Below are 21,169 nucleotides of genomic sequence, written 5' to 3' on the forward strand. Positions count from 1 at the left end.
ACATGATCATGAGGAAAGAGGACCTCTAAAGACAGAACTGAATGAAAATCTCTGCTCCACTCTATGTAGATTCGCTCTCAACAATTATTAAAATATATTAAGCATACTAATAATCCGGAGCGCGCACACACACACACACACACACACACACACACATATATATATATAATAGAAATATAAGATAAAATGCATTGGATTTTTAAAAGTTATTTTTCTAAGGAAAATTTAAGTAAACATACCTAAAAAGTATGAAATTTATTTTATTCTTTGGTACTATTTTTTAAATGACAAATTATTCCAAAAAAAAAAAAAAAAAAAAAAAAAAAAAAAGAAAATGTCTCTATTTACTAATCAAAATTTAAAATGAAAATCATAACTTCTAAGGGTTCATTGTTCTCCTGACTTTACGTTCATATTCTTTCCACTGGTACAGTTGTCATTCCCAATGATGAGTCACTGAATGAACAGGAGTGTTGACGCGGATAGAACAGTGGACGCTGGCTTCCTGTTGATTATCCTGGACACCACAAGTACTGATGTCCAGACTTCTTCCATCATTCAACATGCAATAATGATTTTATTTTTTCTATTATCTCTTTTACAGAGATTTCCTTTAGCACAGGCTCATAGCCAAGACAATGACTTTTGGAAGTAGTCAAGAAAATTAAAATAGTGTTCCAAGGTTGGTCCTGTGCCTAATGAGTCCCTCAGGTCCTATGCTCCACTAAGAAGAGTAACTGTCTTGGGACAAAGCTGTGAGTCTGATAGATAACCAGTACATGATTCAATTTTTAGCTTCTTGATTCTCAGCTTGATATGATTCACAGGTTAATGTGATGAGCTCCATATATTTCCTATGTGAATTCAAGAAATAACTATTCAATAGGAATATGAAGTTCTGACTATTTATTTAATTGTGTTCCCATGGAATGATGCAAGCTTCATTCAAGTACATTTTAAACTAGTGTAATTATAAAACAGAGATTAAGTGACATTTTATTTGATTATAAATCTTTGTTGAGACAATTTATAAAGAAATGAAATTATATAAGTTGACTTGGTAAGTTAAAACAATTAAGCAGAAATATAAAATAAAAATCCAAAGTTTGAAAAATAAGTGTAAAGATTAAGAAAATGAATATAAATTGTAAACAGACAGGATAAAGAACATGAAATAAGAGAGGGCAAAGGGAAAGGAGGGAGTAAGGAATAATTTATCCTCTTGATTAGCAAAGTTTATCTACAAACATCAAATCCAATTCAGGAAAACTGAAAAAGAAACTTACAGACAAATTGCTGTACTACATGCATTCAAACTGCCTGGGTCCATTGACACAGAAGTATTTGCTTTTTTCTATTATTGTCTGTTTAAAGATTTGTAACAAATGAAGAAACCTTGCAGATAATCTGAGATACTGAAATACTAATTAAATTCTGAGTAATATCGCTTCTGAGATTTTTTACATGTATTTCATTGTCAGTAAGATCTTAATGATTATAATTATTTCTCCAGCCAAGCACTCTGTTATGATATCAAGGAATACTGTGTTGTAGATCCACAAATACATAAGATATGTTTAGACACTAGTCTGTGTTAGCATTTTCGGTATTAAATCCAAATAAAATGGTTAGTGCAAGTTACACATTATCAGAGTTTATGCATGCATGCACTTAGAGGTCACATTGTGACTCTACTCACAGAGGAGAGAAATACAAGAAAACACAAAGATGCATAAAGTTGACTGCAGTCAAATGTAACCAATTTTTTGATTGGGTGATAATTTCAGTCCTGTTGTTACTTCAGTATGCATAAACATTGACAAATACCCTTACAAGTCTAACTCTCTCTCCACAAGTAATATGTTCTTACAATAATTTATTACCACACTAAAAATGACCTTTAATTTTTTACTTCATCTCATTTTTCACCATATATAATATGTATAACAAGTAAAATTATATATCAATAAGGTGTTTAGAAGCTGGGAAATGATTCAGTTTGTAAAGTGTTTCCTGTTCAAATATGAAGGTCTTGGTTTGGATCCCGAACATCTATGTAGAAAATAGGTGTGATGGTATGTACCAGGAAGTCTAATACAAGGATGTGGGCATAGAAGGAGGATCCCTGGAACTGGTGAGTTCAAAGTTTGGTGAGAAAATGCCTCTCAAACAGCAAGATAAATGTAATAGAAAAGGACACACACAGAGACACATGTGCATGTACCCCCTACACATATGCAAGCATTCACTACACAAACACACATGATCAGGTATATGTTTATCAATAATATTTTCACTCAACAGCAAATTATTAGTAATTTATCTTTGAAGAATCAAATATTATGCATAGTTTTTACCTTATGAGTGCTCAAAAAAATTTTTTAAGAAAGCACTTATGAAAGTCACAGCTTAAGGAAGCATACATAAAAGACAGTTTTCATCATCAAAAAATTAAAAAGCCTGTCATTAGCTACCTCCACACCAGGACTATGACATGACATTACGTTATTCCTGGGAAGTAAAAACAGACTTCCTTACTCAGAAAGAGTTCTTGCAGAAGGTAAGTTGACAAAGGAGACAAAAGAAAGAACTAAATATGAATCTGTCAGGGACCTTGTTCCCTTTGTTACTAGATCACCATGAACTCAATAACTAATAAAATATGTTCTGATTTTAACAAAAGAATCACAAACATTACAAAAGACATCAGTACCAGAACCAGACATTGATGGAGGAGTTACTTTTATTTAATAAAGAAACTGCCTTGGCCCATTTATAGGCCAGCCCTTAGGTGGGTGGAGTAAACAGACAGAATGCTGGGAGAAAGAAGCTGAGTGAGTGAGTCGCCATGATTCTCCCACTCCAGACAGACGCAGGTTAAGATCTTTCCTGGTAAGCCAGCTTGTGGTACTACACAGAATATTAGAAATGGGTTAGATCAATATGTAGGAGCTAGCCAATAAGAGGCTGTAGCTAATGGGCCAGGCAGTGATTAAAAGAATACAGTTTCCGTGTAATTATTTCGGGGCATAAGCTAGCCATGCGGGGCGGCCGGGTGCCGGGGACGCAGCCCTGCCGCTCATATTACTACAAGACATAACTTAGGGATTGGAGTTCTCTGACCAGGAATTTAAAACTATGATTACTTGTTTAAATATATTAATTGTTAATATGGCAGGGGCTCTGATGGGAAAAGTAGATGGGATGCAATTCACTCCTACTAGTTTAGCAAGATGAATTAAGACTAAAAGAAAAAAATCAAAAGGAAATGCTAGAAATCAGAAGCAATTAGACATGAAACTTTTGAGTGGATGTGGAAAAACAGTGAGCCAGTAATTCCGAAAGACAGCTTAGTGGAAATGTATCAAACAGCATTTTTTTAAACAAAAAGGAATGTTAAATTAACAAAGCAGAACTTTCCAAATTAAGCTTCCAAAAATTAAAGGGCATTTCAAACAATGGAATGCCAGAGGGGAAAAGAAAAAAAAAATACTTGCAAATAGAATGGCTATGAAAAAGTTTTAATTTATGAGTAAATGAAACATGGATTCAAGAAAATGAGAGCACACACCAACCTGGATGGGTTTCCATTCCAGCTATGAGTGTCAGATTCAAAATCAGAAGAACAAAGATAAAATAGCTACAAAAAGAAACTCCAGGTACAAGAAGAGCAGGATTAGAAAAGAAAGGTAAACTCAGAGGAGCACAGAGAAAATACATAGGAAAGAAAATGTAACGTGTTGAGAAGGAAAGACCACTAAGTTCTATCTGTTTCATTTATTCTTCAAAGGGATGAAAAAATACAGACTTTCTCATACAAACGTAACCTGGATGGATTTGTTATGAGTGGATCTGACCTATCAGAAATGTTGTAAAAAGTTCTTCAAGCAGAAGAAAAATTATATAAGTCAGAGACTCCATTCCACAGGAAGAAAGGTAGCTGAACAATAAATTTAAATAAGTTTTTTAAAATGTTTAATAATATATGTTCATTTTGTTTTAGTGTGAAGGTTTTGCCTACATGTATCGATGTTCACCATGTGTATCCTCTGTGCCCAAAAACGTCAGAACAGATCCTCAGATCCCCTGAACTAGAGGATTACAGATCGTTGGGAGCTACCATGTGTATGCTGGGGCACAAACCCAAGTCCTCTGCAAGAGCAACAAGTGTTCTTAACCGCTAAGCTGTATCTCCAATCAAGTATTCTTTTTAAAATATAACAATTTTTTCATTTATTTTACATACCAACCAGTTTCACCTCCTTCTTCTCCTCCCATTCCCCCCCTTTTCTCGTCTACCCCCACTCCGATCCACCCCTTTTCCATTCAGAAAGGGACAGGCATCCTGTGGACTTGCACAAAGTATAGCACATCGAGTTGAGGTAGGAGCCTCATGTCTAGGCACAGCCAGGTAATCCAGCATGAAACAGGTTACCCAAAGCCAACTAAGAGCCAGGGAGAGGTCCTGCTCTCAGTGTTAGAAACCTTACTAAGAGACCTAGCTACAGGATTGTTACACACATACAGAGGGCCTAGGTCAGCCCCATGAACTATTGGTCCATCATCCATGAACTCCCGTGAGTTCAGGTCAACTGTCTCTATGGTTCCCCCATCATGAACTCCCTACTGGCACAATTCCCTCCTCCCTTTCTTCTGAAAGACTCTCAGGGCTCAGCACAATGCATGTCTGACATCAGTGTCATAAAAGTCAGAGTATACTGTCATAAAATGCCACTCTACATAAACAGCGTAGTTTGAAATTGACAAAGATTAGTTTTATAATGTATATTGAAACTCTTTAGTAACTGTTTAAAAAGTGAAATATATATCTGATATATTTAGATGAATGATAAGAAAACTGTATAGATTTATTATTAAAGAGAATTTAAAATAAGTATAAAATTAAAAATATAAGAGATATTATCTTAGTTATAGCAAAATTAATTTAAATGTGACTAAGTGAACTGGAAAAGTTAAAAGACTGGGATTATGAAAGGAATTGAAAACTGTATCATCCAAAACTAAATTTAAATATAAATATACAGTGAGGTTCCAAGTAAAGGGACAGATAGCCCAAAATGGAGTATGTATGCCATATTCAGGGACAGAAAAGACCTAAGAGCCTGAGGTGGTAGATGACTACAAGGAAACAGAGTCTTCTGGACACATTATACAGACTGATCAGGTTATAGGTAAAATTTGCATGTATACATACATGCATATAATAATAATAAATTAAAAAGAGGCCATAAGTTTTAAAGCAAGATGGAAGTAGTATATGGGAGGGTTTGCAGGGAAGAAAGAAAAGGGAGAAGTGATGTAATTTTATTAAATCTCAAAACTAAAAAGGTACAAGAGTAGGAGAGCTGGTTAGGAAGGGCAGTGATGGACATTAAAGAGAGGCAATAAAGGGTCACAGTGGATGAACGTAAATGAAATGCATTGTCATGGATAAAAAGCCATAATAAAGCCCATTAGTAAGTGAAATTAAGACATGCTTCTTTAAAAAATAATTTTAATGAGAAGAATAATAAACATTATATAAACTTAATGGAGTTTTATTCATCCACAAATTTAAATTCTGTCATTTGAAGAAAAATAAGTGAAAGATTATGCAACTCATATTGTTAAATAAAATATACAAGATTCAGAAAGACAAATACTATAGACAAATATTATTGTAACATGCAGTATCTAGACACATGTGGTGTGTGTGTGTGTGCATGTGTGTTGTGTGTGTGTGTGTGTGCATTATATGTGTGTGTGTGTTAGGAATGTAGAAATAATATTATGTTGAAAGAGGAAGAAGCAGAAAGAGAAGGAGAAAGAGAAGGTATTAAGAGCTAAGAAAGACAATGCATCTTTTCATAGATTTAGGCTTAACTGTATAAGTATATAGTGTGCATACATGAATATACACATAATATATTTACATATCTATACATTCGCATATGTGACATGAAAGCAGAAAGATTATTTGAAGGGAGGAGGGAACCAACATACATGAGAATAGGGGAAAGGGAGGGTGGTGCAGAGGTGGGTCTAAGCAAATTACAATATTTTTGCAAGAAAATGTCATTTTTAAACCCATTATAAAAATGCCAATGATTAAAATTTAATGATAAAATGAAGTAATAAAATAGGGAAAAATAATATACAGTATATTTAGGTAATGTTCCCTCCATAAACACTTTATTTGCATGTGATATGATGTTCTATATGCAAAACTTGGAAAAACTGATTGACATAATATTTTTAAATATCTATAAAAAATAAATTGTTCAGTAAATGAAATACAAGTAATAAAACTGGAAAAAAAACATTCACAAATAAATAACTTATAAGGAACATTTCCCCAAATATACAAAAAATTCTCAAAGTGAGTAAGAAATTCCCTAAGCATTCTTTTTTGCTTTTTTATATATTTTTGCAGTCTGTGGAAATGTTTTAATTGGAGGGTGGGTAGATACAGTGGTTGTCAGTTGCTCACAATTCCTTACCAGAGAGGCCCCACTCTCTAAATACAGGATGATCACAGACTATGTTCTCATGTTACAAAAGTCACATCTCTGGTAAAGCAAGGACTGTGTTACAAAAAAGAGTACTCCATAGATGGAGTCACTACTAGAAACATCAGTTACTTTAGAATACTTTATGTGTGTGCCTATTATTCAATGTAGTCAGTTATAACAAAATAAGGCATTCTGAGATCAGGCTACACACACACACACACACACACACACACACACACACCAGCCTGAACTCCCCAGGTGAGGCCCTGGGTCACCAACTGTAACTGTCCACCCAAACTCAGTCACAGACTGGACTTGTAGTTAAACATACCCACAGGCACTGACAAACCAGTCCATGCCGGTGCCATTCACTGTGAGAACATAAGTCCCTCCAGTTTCAGAGTAGAGAGTCCTGATTGCAGACCTGGGCATGGATCTAGTCGTCCCTTTTTCGGTCACTGGATTTGAGCTATTGGTGACTGTTCCCATGTGTCTTGGTTAGGGTTTCTATTACTATAAAACCATGATAAAAAGCAATTCTTATAAAGGAAAATATTTAATTGGGGTGGCTTATAGTTCAGAGGTTCAGTCCGTTATCATCATGGTAATGATACAGGCAGACATAGTGCTGAGAGGGAGTTGAGAATTCCACATCTTTGATTCTCAGGCGACAGGAAACCGAGATGCTGAGTATGGATTGAACATATAGGAGACTACAAAGCCCACCTTTACAGTGACACACTTCCTCCAACAAGGCCACACCCACTCCAACAAAGCCACACCTCCTAGCAATGCCACGCCCATGAGATTATGGGAGCCAAGTACATTCAAACTACCACATTCCTCTCCCTGGCCCTACAAACTTGTAACAATATCATAATGAAAAGTGCATTTAGTCCAATTTCAAAAGTCCCCACAGTCTATCACAGTCTCAAGAGTGTTTTAAAGTCAAAAGTTAAAAACCTTTTCTAAGTTTCATGCAGTCTCTTAACTGTAACTGCCTATAAAATTGAAATAAAACTTTAAAAAAAGCAGATCACTTACTTCCAACATATAATGGCACAGGATATACATTGTTGTTTCAAATGTAGGGAAGGGGGCGTAGTGAGGAAATACTGGACCAAAGCAAGGCTGAAAACCAGCTGAGAAAAGTCCAAACTCTACAATCCATGTCTGATGTCAAAGCACTCTTCAGATCCCCAACTCTGATTAGCTTTGTTGACTGCAACACACTTCTTCTCGGTTCTACTCACTGTTAGCTGCTCTTCTCAGCAGAGATCTCATGGATCTGATCTATCATTGGCTCTCCAAGGCAACTCAGGCTTCACCTTTACAGCTTCACACGATGGCCTCTCTAGACCTCCATTCAGGGACACCCCTGACACACGCCTGGCCTCAGTTGTTTCCTTAGTCACAGAGGGAGACTTCACAATGCCTTTCTTCTATCCTTTAATGCCAAAACCACTGACTGAAGCTACCAAGTTGTGCTGCTTGCTAGAGTTGTAACATGACCGCTCATTCAATTGCATCTTCACCAACTTTCTGTCTTCTATGAATTCTTTCACTGCCTAAGCTTAGCTGTTCTGGAATTTGCTCTGTATCACAGGCAGGCCTCAAAATCAGAGATCTGCCAGCCTCTGCCTCCCTAGTGCTAGGGCTAAAGGTGTGCACCACTACACCCACCTTTAAGCTTTTCTTTCATTTTTTTTTTTTTACAAATTGGAAACTTAGCTGGGTGAGATCTTGCTCTGAGGTCATCACTCCCTTTATTCTATTTCTTAATCTATTTATCTCCTTGAACACAGGATTAGTTCCATCCTACTTCCTGGTGCTCCTTTTCATATCAAATTGCACATGTTTTTATTTTCCTTGCTCAGCTTGCTCCTTTTTATTATAAATCTTCATTAGTGTTATGACTAATAAATAAGCACACAGCATAGTCTATATTAGGCTACTTTGAGATTTCCTCTGTCAGTGGAATTAATGAAAATCTCTTCATTTTAGCTTCAGGCAGACTCTTCAGACAAGAGACAAAAACAACCACATTCTTTACCAAAATATCATAGAAATGATTTCTAGGCCCCATATTAATATTTTTGTCCTCTGAAGACTTTTGATCCAGTCTCCCTCACCATTCAAATAACTCTAGTCTAGGTTTCCACACTCAACACAATCTTTTTCAGATCCATCCATTTTTCCCAGCTAGATCCTAAGGGAGGAAAAAAGAAATTTTTAATTAAATAGTAAGTGCAAAAAGACCTGAAGAATTCTTCCATGCCACACCTTTCAGCTGTAGTAGGGGCTGTGGGCCTCTTCCCACAGCCCGGCTCATGGTTGCCTGGCTAGCTTATGCCCCAAAATAACGACACACAAACTCTATTCTTTTAAACACTACTTGGCCCATTTCTATTCATGTGTGTAGCACCCCAAGGTGCGCTTACCGGGAAGATTCTAGCCTACATCCATCCTGGGTCAGAGCTTCATCGTGTCTGCTCTGGAGAGGAGAGCATGGCGTCTGTCTCTCAGAGGAGCTGCCCTGCATCTGAGCTCACTTCCTCTTCCTCCAAGCATTCTATTCTGTCTACTCCACCCACCTAAGGGATGGCCTATCAAATGGGCCAAGGCAGTTTGTTTATTGACAAATGACCTTCCTCCATCATTCAGCCATTACTATTAGTCCACCTCTGATATTATCAGCCTCTTGTGTGGTGTGGCTCCGTTCTGACTCACAGAACCATGCTCTACCCGGGACCTACAGCCCCTACCATTGGTTGGGACTCAGGATCCCGACAGCTACCACATTAAACTAGAAACCAAATTAGGGTGATAACAACCAATAGACTTCAAACAAAGCTAATCAGAAGAGATAGGGAAGGATACTGCACACTCATTAAAAGAAAAATCCCCCAATAGGATATTAAAATTCTTTTTTTTAATTCATTCATGCATGCACCAAACACAAGAACACCCAAGTACATAAAAGAAACATTCCTGCGGCTAACATCACATGCTGATCCTCACATGGCAATAAAGAGTGATGCCAATACTCCAATTCTGCCAATTAGCAGGTCATCTGGACAAAAACTAAATAGAAAAAATGCTGAAATAAATAATGTCATAAGTTAAATGTATCTAACAGGCATCTACAGGACATTCAAACAAAACACAAGAAGAAATTCCAAGCAATTCATAAAACTCTTTTCTCAGAAATGACCGCATATTAGGACACAAAGCAAGCATAACTTATGTAGAATAGAATACAGAAAGAATGTAAGAACCAGAGTGGAGGGTGCCTCCAAGGAAGCAGTGTCTTCATGGCATGAAGGAACTGATGCACATAGGAACTCACAGAGACTGTGAACACACACAGGACCTGCAGAATTTCAGACCAAACAAACACTCATTATGAAGAAAGGCATGTGAACTCAAGGTACCACCAATAACAAAGAATTGATACCTTCTGGGAAAGGGGAAAACAGTTTTCTTCAAAGAAGTGATGCTCGGTGTACTTCAGTGTAGGGCTCATGAACAGGAGCAGTTGACAAATTCAAAAGGGAGTCCTTGGGTTTTATGTGCTTTTTGTTTGTTTGCTTGTTTGTTTATAATTTATTTGGTATTTTTGTCATTTGATTTTTTGTTTGTTTTGATTTATTTGTTGGTTGTTGAGAGAGAGAGAGAGAGAGAGAGAGAGAGAGAGAGAGAGAGAGAACATGAAATTGAGTGGGTAGGGATGTGGGGAGGACCTAACAAGATCCAAGGAAGGAGAAATAATTGTATGAAAAAAATCAAAAATAATAATGAATGTATATCTTCATACAAAGAAGCGTAAAAAACATAGCAATGGAAAAACTAGTGGAGGAGTAAGACATGCTCACTAATTGATGAATGCATAAAAAAAAGTGATAGAGGCATATGAAGCTATTTTTCAGTAAGTAAAGCAAATAAGAAATTAAATCAAAAAAAGAAATTAAATAAAAAAATACTTAAGCAGCCCTTGAAAGAAGACAAAAGCATAGCTGAAAAGACAGCATAACATAATCAAGTTTAATAATTTTGGGAAAAGGCAAAACTATTCAGAATGTAATGATGCCAGTGGCTACCAGTGCCTGGTGAGGAAAAGAGAACCAAATGTCCATTTAGCAAGTACAATTTTACACAATGAAATAATAATAATAAAATTATTATATAGTAATACATTATAACTATGTTATAATATATTAAATGTGATATAATTATGTTATAATATATATAATATAATTATGTTATAATAATGACAAAATATGATCATCAAAAATGATGAATAATGGTTTTCCAGAGAGGGTAACACTAAACCAGTCCTGGGGAGCTAAGTGTGATCCAGAATAAGAACTTGTATTTTCCGGATTTCTTGAAAACCCTTGGGAGATGCACCAAGAAGTCAATGGCTGCAGCAGGCTGTAGTTATGTGAAATTGGTCGGTCTGCTTTGCCAGCATCTCAACGAGGTCAGCAACATCTTCCTGAGTTTTCTGTGTAATTGTCCACTTTCCTGAGATGATCTTTTGAAAAGGAACTGAGCTGTACTATATTCACCCTGTGGGATTTATAAGACTCATTTCCTTAAGAAGGAAGAATTTGCTTTTCCACACCCAAAGGGCTCACATTATTTGCAGAAATATTTTTAAGAGTACAGTAAGTAAAACATCATTTTTACAACAAACTAATTGTTATCCTCCTAGGGGATGAGCGCCTCATCCAATGATGAAGAAATAGTAAGAACCCTGGAGACTTTGCTTGCAGGAGATGTAAATATTCATTGCTACCACTATAAATAATTAATGCTGCATGAGGAATAGGGGTGTGTGTCACTCCATGATCAGAAGTCCAGCCTTTTGTTTTGCTGAAAAATATCCAGAAGAGTCACAAATGACATCAACAAAATGAGAAAATTAATACAGGTAAAAAGAACAACAAATAATAGTCCTTCATTGGTGTCTCAATGACAAGGAATATATGTGAGGAAATGACTTCGTATGCTCTGTGTTGCTGTGACAGAGGACACAGATGATAAAGTCAAAGTGAAACAGCAAACGTCTTCTTGCCTAAGTCTTTCTCATCAATGTATGTTTTTATGACACTCTTGAGAATCATGCTTTAAATATTCTGTTTCTAATTTTTGCACTAGTACCAAAACTTGCTCCTCTATTTCCTGATGAAAATGTAGAGGTGCTAACTAACTCTGGAATCAATATCTTTGAGAATTATTTTGATAATACTACTTACAGACTTATATACACTTAGTAACTTTGTCAGTTGCAGGCACTTCTGAAAGCTGGTGGTAAAGCATTAAATAAAATTACTGGCAAATCTTTGGTACAAATTAAATGAGTTTTAAGACATGCAGCCTAACGAATTCCTAGTCAAGTAGTAAACACCAGAGAAGATAACTTCATTTGAATCTGTTTCATATTTTCCAACAGTTAAAGGAAAACAGACAACATAAAATTAAGTGATATCCTCTAGTATAAAAAGGATAGAGAGCTCTTCACTCGCCAAGAAGACAAGAGCCAAGAGGCTGTCAAGTTGAAGCACTCCACGTAACAAGCGTACACAGTAACATGCCTCAGGAGCAAGGCAAAGGAAGGTTGGCGGTCAGGGGAAAGACCATGGAGACTCGGGATTATCAAGTAAGCACGCCCTTTCTCACAATCTTCCCGATCCTGGACTTATAAACAGATTCTAAGAAAACATAATCAGTGCAAAATAGGAAAACTGAAGGAATCTATCTTCTGATGTAGGGGCAAATATTCACTTTTAAACAATAAAGCAGTGGTGGCGCATGACTTTAATCCCAGCACTCAGCAGTCATAGGCAGACCGGAGCTCTATGAGTTTGAGACCAGCCTTGTCTACAGAGTGAGTTCTAAAACAGCCAGGACTGTTAAACAGAGAAATACTGCCTCAAAACAATATATATGAAACAAATAATAAATGGAATTATTTCAAAGGAAAAAAATCTTGTTAAATTGAAAGTTTTTGAAAGAATCAAATAGAAAGGGGGAACTGTTTTTAAATAGCCAAATCTAGCTTGGGGAAAATTCAGAGTAAGCATCATGCGACTTTCCTAAATGACGTTGGTAACAGCAGATAGGATTAGATCACAGCTTATTGACAAGGGACTGAGAGCAGTGTGTGTAGGAACTGATGCCACTGTGCAGAATCTGTCACAACCTGTAAGTAATTAAGTTACATCTTATTTAAACAGTATACAGTTTTGATATATGCATTTTTACACAGCTTTATTGAAGTACTATAGGTAGACAGATATAACTACGTTTAGTGAGCTTGGACATTTATATATTCCCATGAAACCATGATGACACTGAAAACAAAGAACATATGCATCTTTTTCAAAAGATTATTATTTCTTCATAGACTTTGTTTTCCTTTGTTTAGTATTCTATAACACCGCTTAATATGCTAGCATTGCTCTCAATGTTTTTCAGTGCACAGTAAGGAAATATGAATCATGCCACAGGATTCTAGACTTGCTCATCCCAGTACTAAAATTTTAAAGGTGTTTAAGAACACACCATTTGCCAATGTCCCCAACACCTGGCCACTGCCAAGCAAGTTCTCTCTCTCTCTCTCTCTCTCTCACACACACACACACACACACACACACACACACACTGAATATTTCAGACACCTCAGATTTATTCATCTGTTTCTAACTAGATAATTCACCTCAAAATGACTTTCAGGTTCATCCTCATTGTATATTATAAAATTTCCAGATCTGAATACTCCCCCATTGTAAGTATATAACACTGTTTAAAACTATTAATCTATTGGAATACATTTGGACATTTCTATATCTTTCCTTTCTGAATTACACTAAAATGAACATATAGATTAAATATTTCTGTGATAACTAATTCACTCTTTTGAATTATTTGGCAAGAAATTTTCTTGCTAGATTGTATCTTAGCTTTGATTTTTGAGTTTTTTATTTATTAAATATTTTTCATTTATTTTACATCTCAACCACAGTTTCCCCTGCCTCTTTTCCTCCCGCTCCCTACCCCTGCCTCCTTTCTATCCACTTCTCCTCTGTTTCTACTCAGAAAGGAGCAAGCCTCCTACGGGTGTAAACAAAGCAAGGCACATCAAGTTGAGGCAGGACCAGGCTTCTCTCCCTGCATCAAATCTGGGCTGAAGCAACCCAGCGTGAGTATAGGTTACCAAAAGCCGGCTCAGGACCAGGGACAGGTCCTGCTCCTACTGCTAGGAGCCCCCCAAGTTACACAACAGTCATAGACATGAAGTTTTTATAACATTTCCTGTAGTTGATCCCCGTTAACATTGTATACGTTTCCAAATTCTGCATATCCACAAATAGTATTTCTTTGTATTGCTAGTTGTATCCTAGTCACATGAAGTAACATTCCATCATGGTTTGACTTGTGTTTCTCTGATGGTTAATAATAGCAATCATTTCAGTTGTGTGTTGGGACATTTCTATGTCCCCTTGGAGAGACGTCTATTCATGGCTTTTGTCCACTGGCAAAAGAATTGTTTACTTTTTGACTACTGTTCTTTTAAATATTTGTTCTGCAAATATTTCTCCCATTTCATGTGTTGCATCCTCAAACACAATTCTGAGAATTATTAACCCTAGTTAATTTCTTCCTTTTAGATTAGATTTGACTCTACACTTACAACATTAATTGACATAATTCTAAATAGTCAGAATGTTTTTAGCTAATTGATATTTGTATCTAAGATATTCTGTATAGCTACATATTTACATATACTCACACTTCTTAAGCAGTAGCACATTCACCAAAAAGGTAAAAAATAAACAGTAACATTCCTAGAAATGTAACCTTAACTTACCCACTTATCCCTTAGTGCATGCTGTGATTGATTCCCAGTTACTGCACAAGACAGAGATTTACTACTATATTGGGACTGTGTCTATAATCTTAAAAGTGGTACATAATGGAGTATTCAGACTATAATAATATTTTGTTGCATTAATAGCTTAATAGTGATAAGAGAAAATAAGATGGGATAAGCAAACGAGTTTAATAACAAATTTTCAAAAATCTATAATTTGTTGAATTACATGTATTGAGTGATATTATTTTCCATTACTTAAAATAGGTCTGTTAACTATCTCTATGTAAAGATTTTCATTTATAGAAATATTACTTGATGAGGTAGATACTGAATAGTGAAAAGAAATGTACAGTTAAATCACCATTTTAATACTGGTATAAGGAATAAAATAAATTCTTTGTGAAAAGTTCATTTAGCTTAATTAAAGCCATAAACGTAGCACCCGTGTTGATGTATCCACTGGAGCTGGGCTTCCTCATGACCAGTTGATCTCTGCATTATGTACAGCTAGGGTTTTCTGTGATGGTTTCCACTTGCTGTAAAGAGAGGCTTCTATTGAACTCTGGGAGAAAGAGAATTATCTCTCTCAGGGATAAACCTCTTTATTTGTTGTCCAATATAAAACAGCAAGCCTTGAAACCACTCACATCAGAAAAATTTCCATTCTCTGGGTAGGTACATAAAGTTACCATTGAGAAACTAATGACCCTGAGGAGCCCTGAAGAAGTGATAGATGGTATTAGTCTGTCAAAGATAATATATGTATATACATATATTATGAGAGTAAAATCTTAAACTACACAGGAGTCAGATAATGTGACACTAATATCTTTGGGGTTTGGTTGTTTATTTTGATATTTTAATTTTAATATTTATTTTAATGTTATTTTATTTTAATATTTGACTGCTTTTTGTATTTTAATTACATTTCTTTTTCCTTTCCTCCATCAAAACCCTCCCATTTATCCCTCTCTGCTCTACTTCACACCACTTCCTATTTTTCATCAGGTGTTAATGACTGCGTGTATGTATTTATATTTCCATATATATTCCTAAATATAACCTGTTGAGTGCATATAATATAACTTGTATGTATGTTTTCAGGGCTGAACATTTGGCCCTAGACAATCAGGTGGTGTGATCTGTCTTGGGATCATTACCTCTGTCACTCCCAGCTTTACTCGTGTCTGTAGTTCTTTGTGTAGGGTTGAAGTCTCATGAGCTTTCCTCATGTAGTATGGCATGTTTGTTGGCATCATCCTTGTTTGGGAAGTCCTGTTGGTGAGGTATTACAGGTGTAGTTTCTGATGTTATTATGAGACACAGTCTCACAGCAATGTCCCTGGTCGGGTTCTTATAATCTTTCCACCCCCTCTCCTGCAGTGCTCCCTGAGCCTTAGTGGTGAGAACGCTTTGTAGATATTGGGACAGGATACCGCAGCTCTACATAGTGATGAGTCATAGTTCTCTGTAGTGGTCTCTATCCATTGTAAAAGGAAGTTTCCTTGAAGGATGAAGATTGCATCTATCTGCAAGCATAGGGACAGATGCTTACAGATTGTTGCTAAGAGTGTGCCAGTTTAGTAAATGAGTGGTTATAGATACCCCTCCAAGCAAACATAGCTTCACTAGCACTATGTATTGGCACCTCTAATTAGCTGAGTATAAAGTCCAATTAGAAAGTAGTTGGTCACTGCCAAGGTATGGGTGCCACTACTGCACCCGTAGGGTTATTGTGCCATGATGGTTTTTGATGTGGTTCATCAACATCATAGCTGAGTAGGACTACTTGTTATCTTTTTCCTTTGGAAGATTGCATGGTTCCTTCTGGCACCCTAAATGCTGGTCCTCAATTCCACATCAGGGCTTCTGGGCCCGATTTCTGAAGTTCATAATGTCTTCAGCAGTGTGGACTTACCTTCCACCTCTGGAGCCAGGGTTACCCAAGGCAATAGCAATGAACTATATGTTTTGAGATCCCCTTAGTCCTTGCCAACAACTGAAAAGAAGGATTCACATGTCTGGTTTGAGATTTTTGTTATGCGGTCTTTGACACTTGGAGAACACCATCAGCCCAGATGAGAAAATTTACTTTAAACTATATATGTATAGTTATAAACTGAATTGCATGCATTATTAGGGATTTTAGGTAAATAGCTAATAGTATGATTCCTTGTGGATTTTTCAGACATCCATACTGTTATTTTAGCTACCTTTTTATTCTGTATTTACCCTACCTTCCCCTCTCTAAGGAACCCCCAGTTTTCCTTTTCCCCAATGAAGTCACATGTATTTTCAAAAAATTTGAGAAGACCGTGAACAAAGGCACAGTCTATAAATATCTGATCAGTACTAGTAAAATGTACATGGCTTTTGGGCATTTGGAAAGCAAATGATGACAATCAACTAATAAAAATACGGAACAGAAGCCGGGCGGTGGTGGCGCACGCCTTTAATCCCAGCACTCGGGAGGCAGAGGCAGGCGGATCTCTGTGAGTTCGAGACCAGCCTGGTCTACAAGAGCTAGTTCCAGGATAGGCTCCAAAAACCACAGAGAAACCCTGTCTCGAAAAACCAAAAAAAAAAAATACGGAACAGAAACATATGAGTAAATTCCTTCCAAGGGTATGTGGGACATAACTTTTTGTGACACTGTAGACCACACCAGATGTACCTTAACCACCTTCCAAGTGCTAATAATTCTGCTATCATCTCTGTTGCTCGATTGTTTTCCAGGAGAAAAACATCTTATGCTTAAAGCAATATGCAGATAATGGTATTGAAGAAAATTTATATTCTCAGATATCTACAAGCATTTAATATCCAGAATTTGTCTGAGGCAATAATGCTTCTCTAAACACATTTGTAAGTCCTATCTACATAATTAATTAAAGTCACCTACATCTGCAAATCCTTGAGAGCAATAGATTATTCTTCAGACTTGGCTCCTTTTACAATAACATGAGTCCTTAAGAGAATCTCCACCACAAAATCCAGGCAATGGCGACACTTGTTATGATATAAATTAGAAAATAAACATAAGATTGTTGGCATCCATATCTTTCAGAGTCCTTTCACAGCTGTGACTTTTTGAAACCTTAACTTTCAATGGGCAGTAATGAGAAACCACTCGGCAATAACAACCTTCATCCTTCTGGGACTAACAGATGACCCACAACTTCAAGCTCTGCTTTTTATCTTCCTATTTCTCACGTACATGATGAGTATAACAGGAAACCTAACCATTATCATCCTCACCTTGGTGGATCCCCGTCTTAAAACACCTATGTACTTTTTCCTTAGAAATTTTTCTTTCCTAGAAGTTTCCTTTACCACAGTCTGTATTCCCAGATTCCTATACAGTCTATCAAGCAGAGATAATACCATTACCTATAATGCTTGTGCAAGTCAAATATTCTTTGTTATTCTCTTTGGAGCAACCGAGTTTTTTCTCTTGGCAGCTATGTCCTATGATCGCTATTTGGCTATTTGTAAGCCCCTTCATTATATGACCATCATGAACTCCAGGGTATGTACCTTGCTCATCATCTCATGCTGGGTGTCTGGCTTATTGATTATTGTCCCACCCCTTAGTTTGGGCCTCCAACTTGACTTCTGTGACTCCAATGCCATTGATCATTTCAGCTGTGATGCTGGTCCCCTTCTAAAGATCTCATGCTCAGACACATGGGTAATCGAACAGATGGTTATATTTGTGGCTGTCTTTGCCCTCATTATTACCCTAATCTGTGTGGTTCTATCCTACACCTACATCATCAGAACAATTCTGAGATTCCCTTCTGCACAGCAAAGAAAAAAGGCCTTTTCCACGTGCTCATCTCACATGATTGTAGTGTCCATCACCTACGGGAGTTGCATCTTCATCTACATCAAGCCTTCAGCTAAGGATGAAATAGCCATAAATAAAGGAGTTTCGGTTCTCACTACTTCTGTTGCACCTCTGCTGAACCCTTTCATTTATACCTTAAGGAACAAGCAAGTGAAGCAAGCTTTCAGAGACTCTGTAAAGAGGATTGCACTTAGATCAAAGACCTAGAAGTCAAATCAGATCTCCATTATCTCCTTTCAGAATTAATGACAACTAATATTTCACCCAGATCTTACCCTTACAAAACATATTCTTTAAATTAAACTTATATGTGATATTGTCGTCATTCATGCTAAAATTATAAATGTACATCCAAGAAACTAAGGATTTCTCCACTCTAGCCTGGTCTTTTTATTACTCTAGGGAAAAATTAAGAGTAATGATATTTGAAAGTATATTCATAATAGTGCCACTTTCTTCCTCTAGTACAAAGTTAGAAAAATTAATATCACAAAGCCAAAAATCAGAACAAGAGAAATAAAAATAATATTTGCAGAGATTTATTAAAGGTAAGAAAATAAGACATCACAGACCAATTAAAATAGTTGGGAAAGAAAATAAATAACACCCTGTAGTTAATCAGTATTTAAAAAGATGTATGCACAATCAGTGATAAAATATGTTTATTATTTCTTTATAGTAAATTAGAGAGGTTCTGAATCTGGAGAGATGGCTCACTGGTTAATAGAATGTATTGCTCTTCTGGGGCACTGGATTTCACTTCCCAGTACCTCTATTGGATAGTTAACAACCACCTATAACTCCAGCTCCACTGAATTTGACAGACACACAAACCCTAACAAAATAGAGGTAGTAATCTAAAATATCCCAGCCAAAAAGAAACCGAGGAACAGGAAAGAAGGTTTCAGAGAAGAAGTCTTTCAGTGAAAAATGAATAACGATAAGACTAAAATTATTAATGAAAACAGAATCTGAATGTATACTTTCTAAGATTTTTATTAAGTCAATCACCCTGATAGTATCAGATAGTACATCACACAAAAATATAAAAAGAAAATTTTAGACCAATATCCCTTGGGAACATAAGTACAAAAATTCTTAATAAATTATTTGCAAACTGAATTCAAGAACACACCAAAAAAAAGATTATCCACCATGATCCAGTTGACCTTATGATGGAAATTCAGGGATTTTTCAACCTACATAAATCAATACCACATAAACCAGCTTAAAGACCCCCCAAAACTCCCGGTTATCTCATTATGCAGAAAAGGCCTTTGACAAAATCCAACATTGTTTCATGAAAAAAGTCCTAGAAAGATGAAAAATACAACATAATCTTAACATAATATAGGCAAATACAGACCTCTCACAGCCAACATCTTCCTCTGCAAAAAGAATCTCAAAACACTTCCAGAAAAATCAGGAACAAGACAAGATTGTCTGCTCTCTCTGTACCTATTCTATGTATGGAGGTAACTGAAGGGGATCAAGGGGATACAAACAGGAAAGAAAGCAATCAAAGGGTTCTCATTTGTACATGATCATTATCTTTAACATAAAATACTCCAAGGGTTTTGCCAGCACAATTTGTTGAAGATGCTCTCTTTTTTCCATTGTATACTTTTAGCTCCTTTATCGAAAATCAGGTGTTCATAGGTTTGTGGGCTAAAGTCAGGATCTTCTATTCTATTCCATTGGTCGACTTCTCTGTTTTTATGCCAGTACCAAGCCGTTTTCAGTACTGTAGCTCTGTAATAGAGTTTGAGCCCAGGTAGTTTGGATGCTCACCTTAATAGACCTGGATGGAGGTGGGTGGTCCTTGGACCTCCCACAGGGCAGAGAAACCTGCTTGCTCTTTGGGCTGAGGAGGAAGGAAGACTTGATTGGGGGAGGGGGAGGGAATGGGAGGTGGTGGCGGGGAAGAGGCAGAAATCTTTAATAATTAAATTAATTAATTAATAAAAAAAAAGAAAAATAAATAAATAAATAAATAAATAAAATACTCCAAGGGAAGACTCAATCAGGAAAGTTAAGCATTTGATAAACATTTTCCTCAGTGTAGCAGGATACCAAATTAATACAAAAAAATAAGTAAGCATACTACATTTAAATCTTCAGTGCCTCACAGTAATAAAGCAGACCCCAAATTGTTTACCAGATTAAATAAATCAGTGGAATATAATAGAAAAAAGTAAACTCGTTTTTTCTAACATGAATTAGATAACTAGCAAGAAAATACTTGAATACTAGTTTTGTGAATTGTAAAAATATTATTTCTCAGGTTTTATTGTATCTTGATGATATACCAGTCTATTAACTATATCTTGCCTAAATTACCCAGTATGTTTTTTTTATTATCAAATACAATCATTATGTGGCACACTCATATCCCAGTGGGTACTTCCTCTTGCTATTTTCTGCTTCATGGCATGTTTATATGAAACAGGATTGTATTACCTTTGCAAGTTCTCTGTATTAAAAAAATATTGACTATAGGAAACACAAAATAAATTTGGTGTTTCTTCACTACTGTTTGCACTCTACATATCTCTAGCATGGAATATTTCAAAAGCTAATTTCTGTAATTCACCTAATTATTCAGGGCACACTCATCAACACCATCTCTCCCCAGAGACATCTGAATTCTACTTTGCTGGGAGAATCCCTTGTGTCTGTTTTAAGCAGGTGAAAACATAAAATGAAAATGCTTCTGGAACGAATGCTTAGAAAAACCATTATCTGTCAGTGCTGTAAAAGGCAAAACATTTAAAATTACAACCCATCTTTCTATCCCAAGAATTACTGGAAACCAAAGTGGAAAATGGTATTTGTTGGATTTCATAGTTCCCATCGTAAGTATTGTGTTCTTTCTTAGAATTTTAGAAAACAGGTACTTAGTGTTAGACCTAAAACTAGGCATTT

At 36.2% G+C, this 21,169-nt stretch overlaps 1 protein-coding gene across 1 annotated transcript; it reads left to right on the forward strand.

Annotated features, from left to right (window-relative positions):
- The first annotated feature begins 17,512 nt into the window (after nucleotides 1–17,512).
- Nucleotides 17,513–18,451, forward strand: LOC130866335 (olfactory receptor 6C2). Its single transcript, XM_057757687.1, has one exon. It carries the CDS (start codon nucleotides 17,513–17,515, stop codon nucleotides 18,449–18,451), a length of 939 nt encoding a protein of 312 aa, XP_057613670.1.
- The last annotated feature ends 2,718 nt before the right edge of the window (nucleotides 18,452–21,169 follow it).

The sequence above is a fragment of the Chionomys nivalis genome, chromosome 25, assembly GCF_950005125.1.
Source record: "Chionomys nivalis chromosome 25, mChiNiv1.1, whole genome shotgun sequence".
Classification (NCBI taxonomy): domain Eukaryota; kingdom Metazoa; phylum Chordata; class Mammalia; order Rodentia; family Cricetidae; genus Chionomys; species Chionomys nivalis.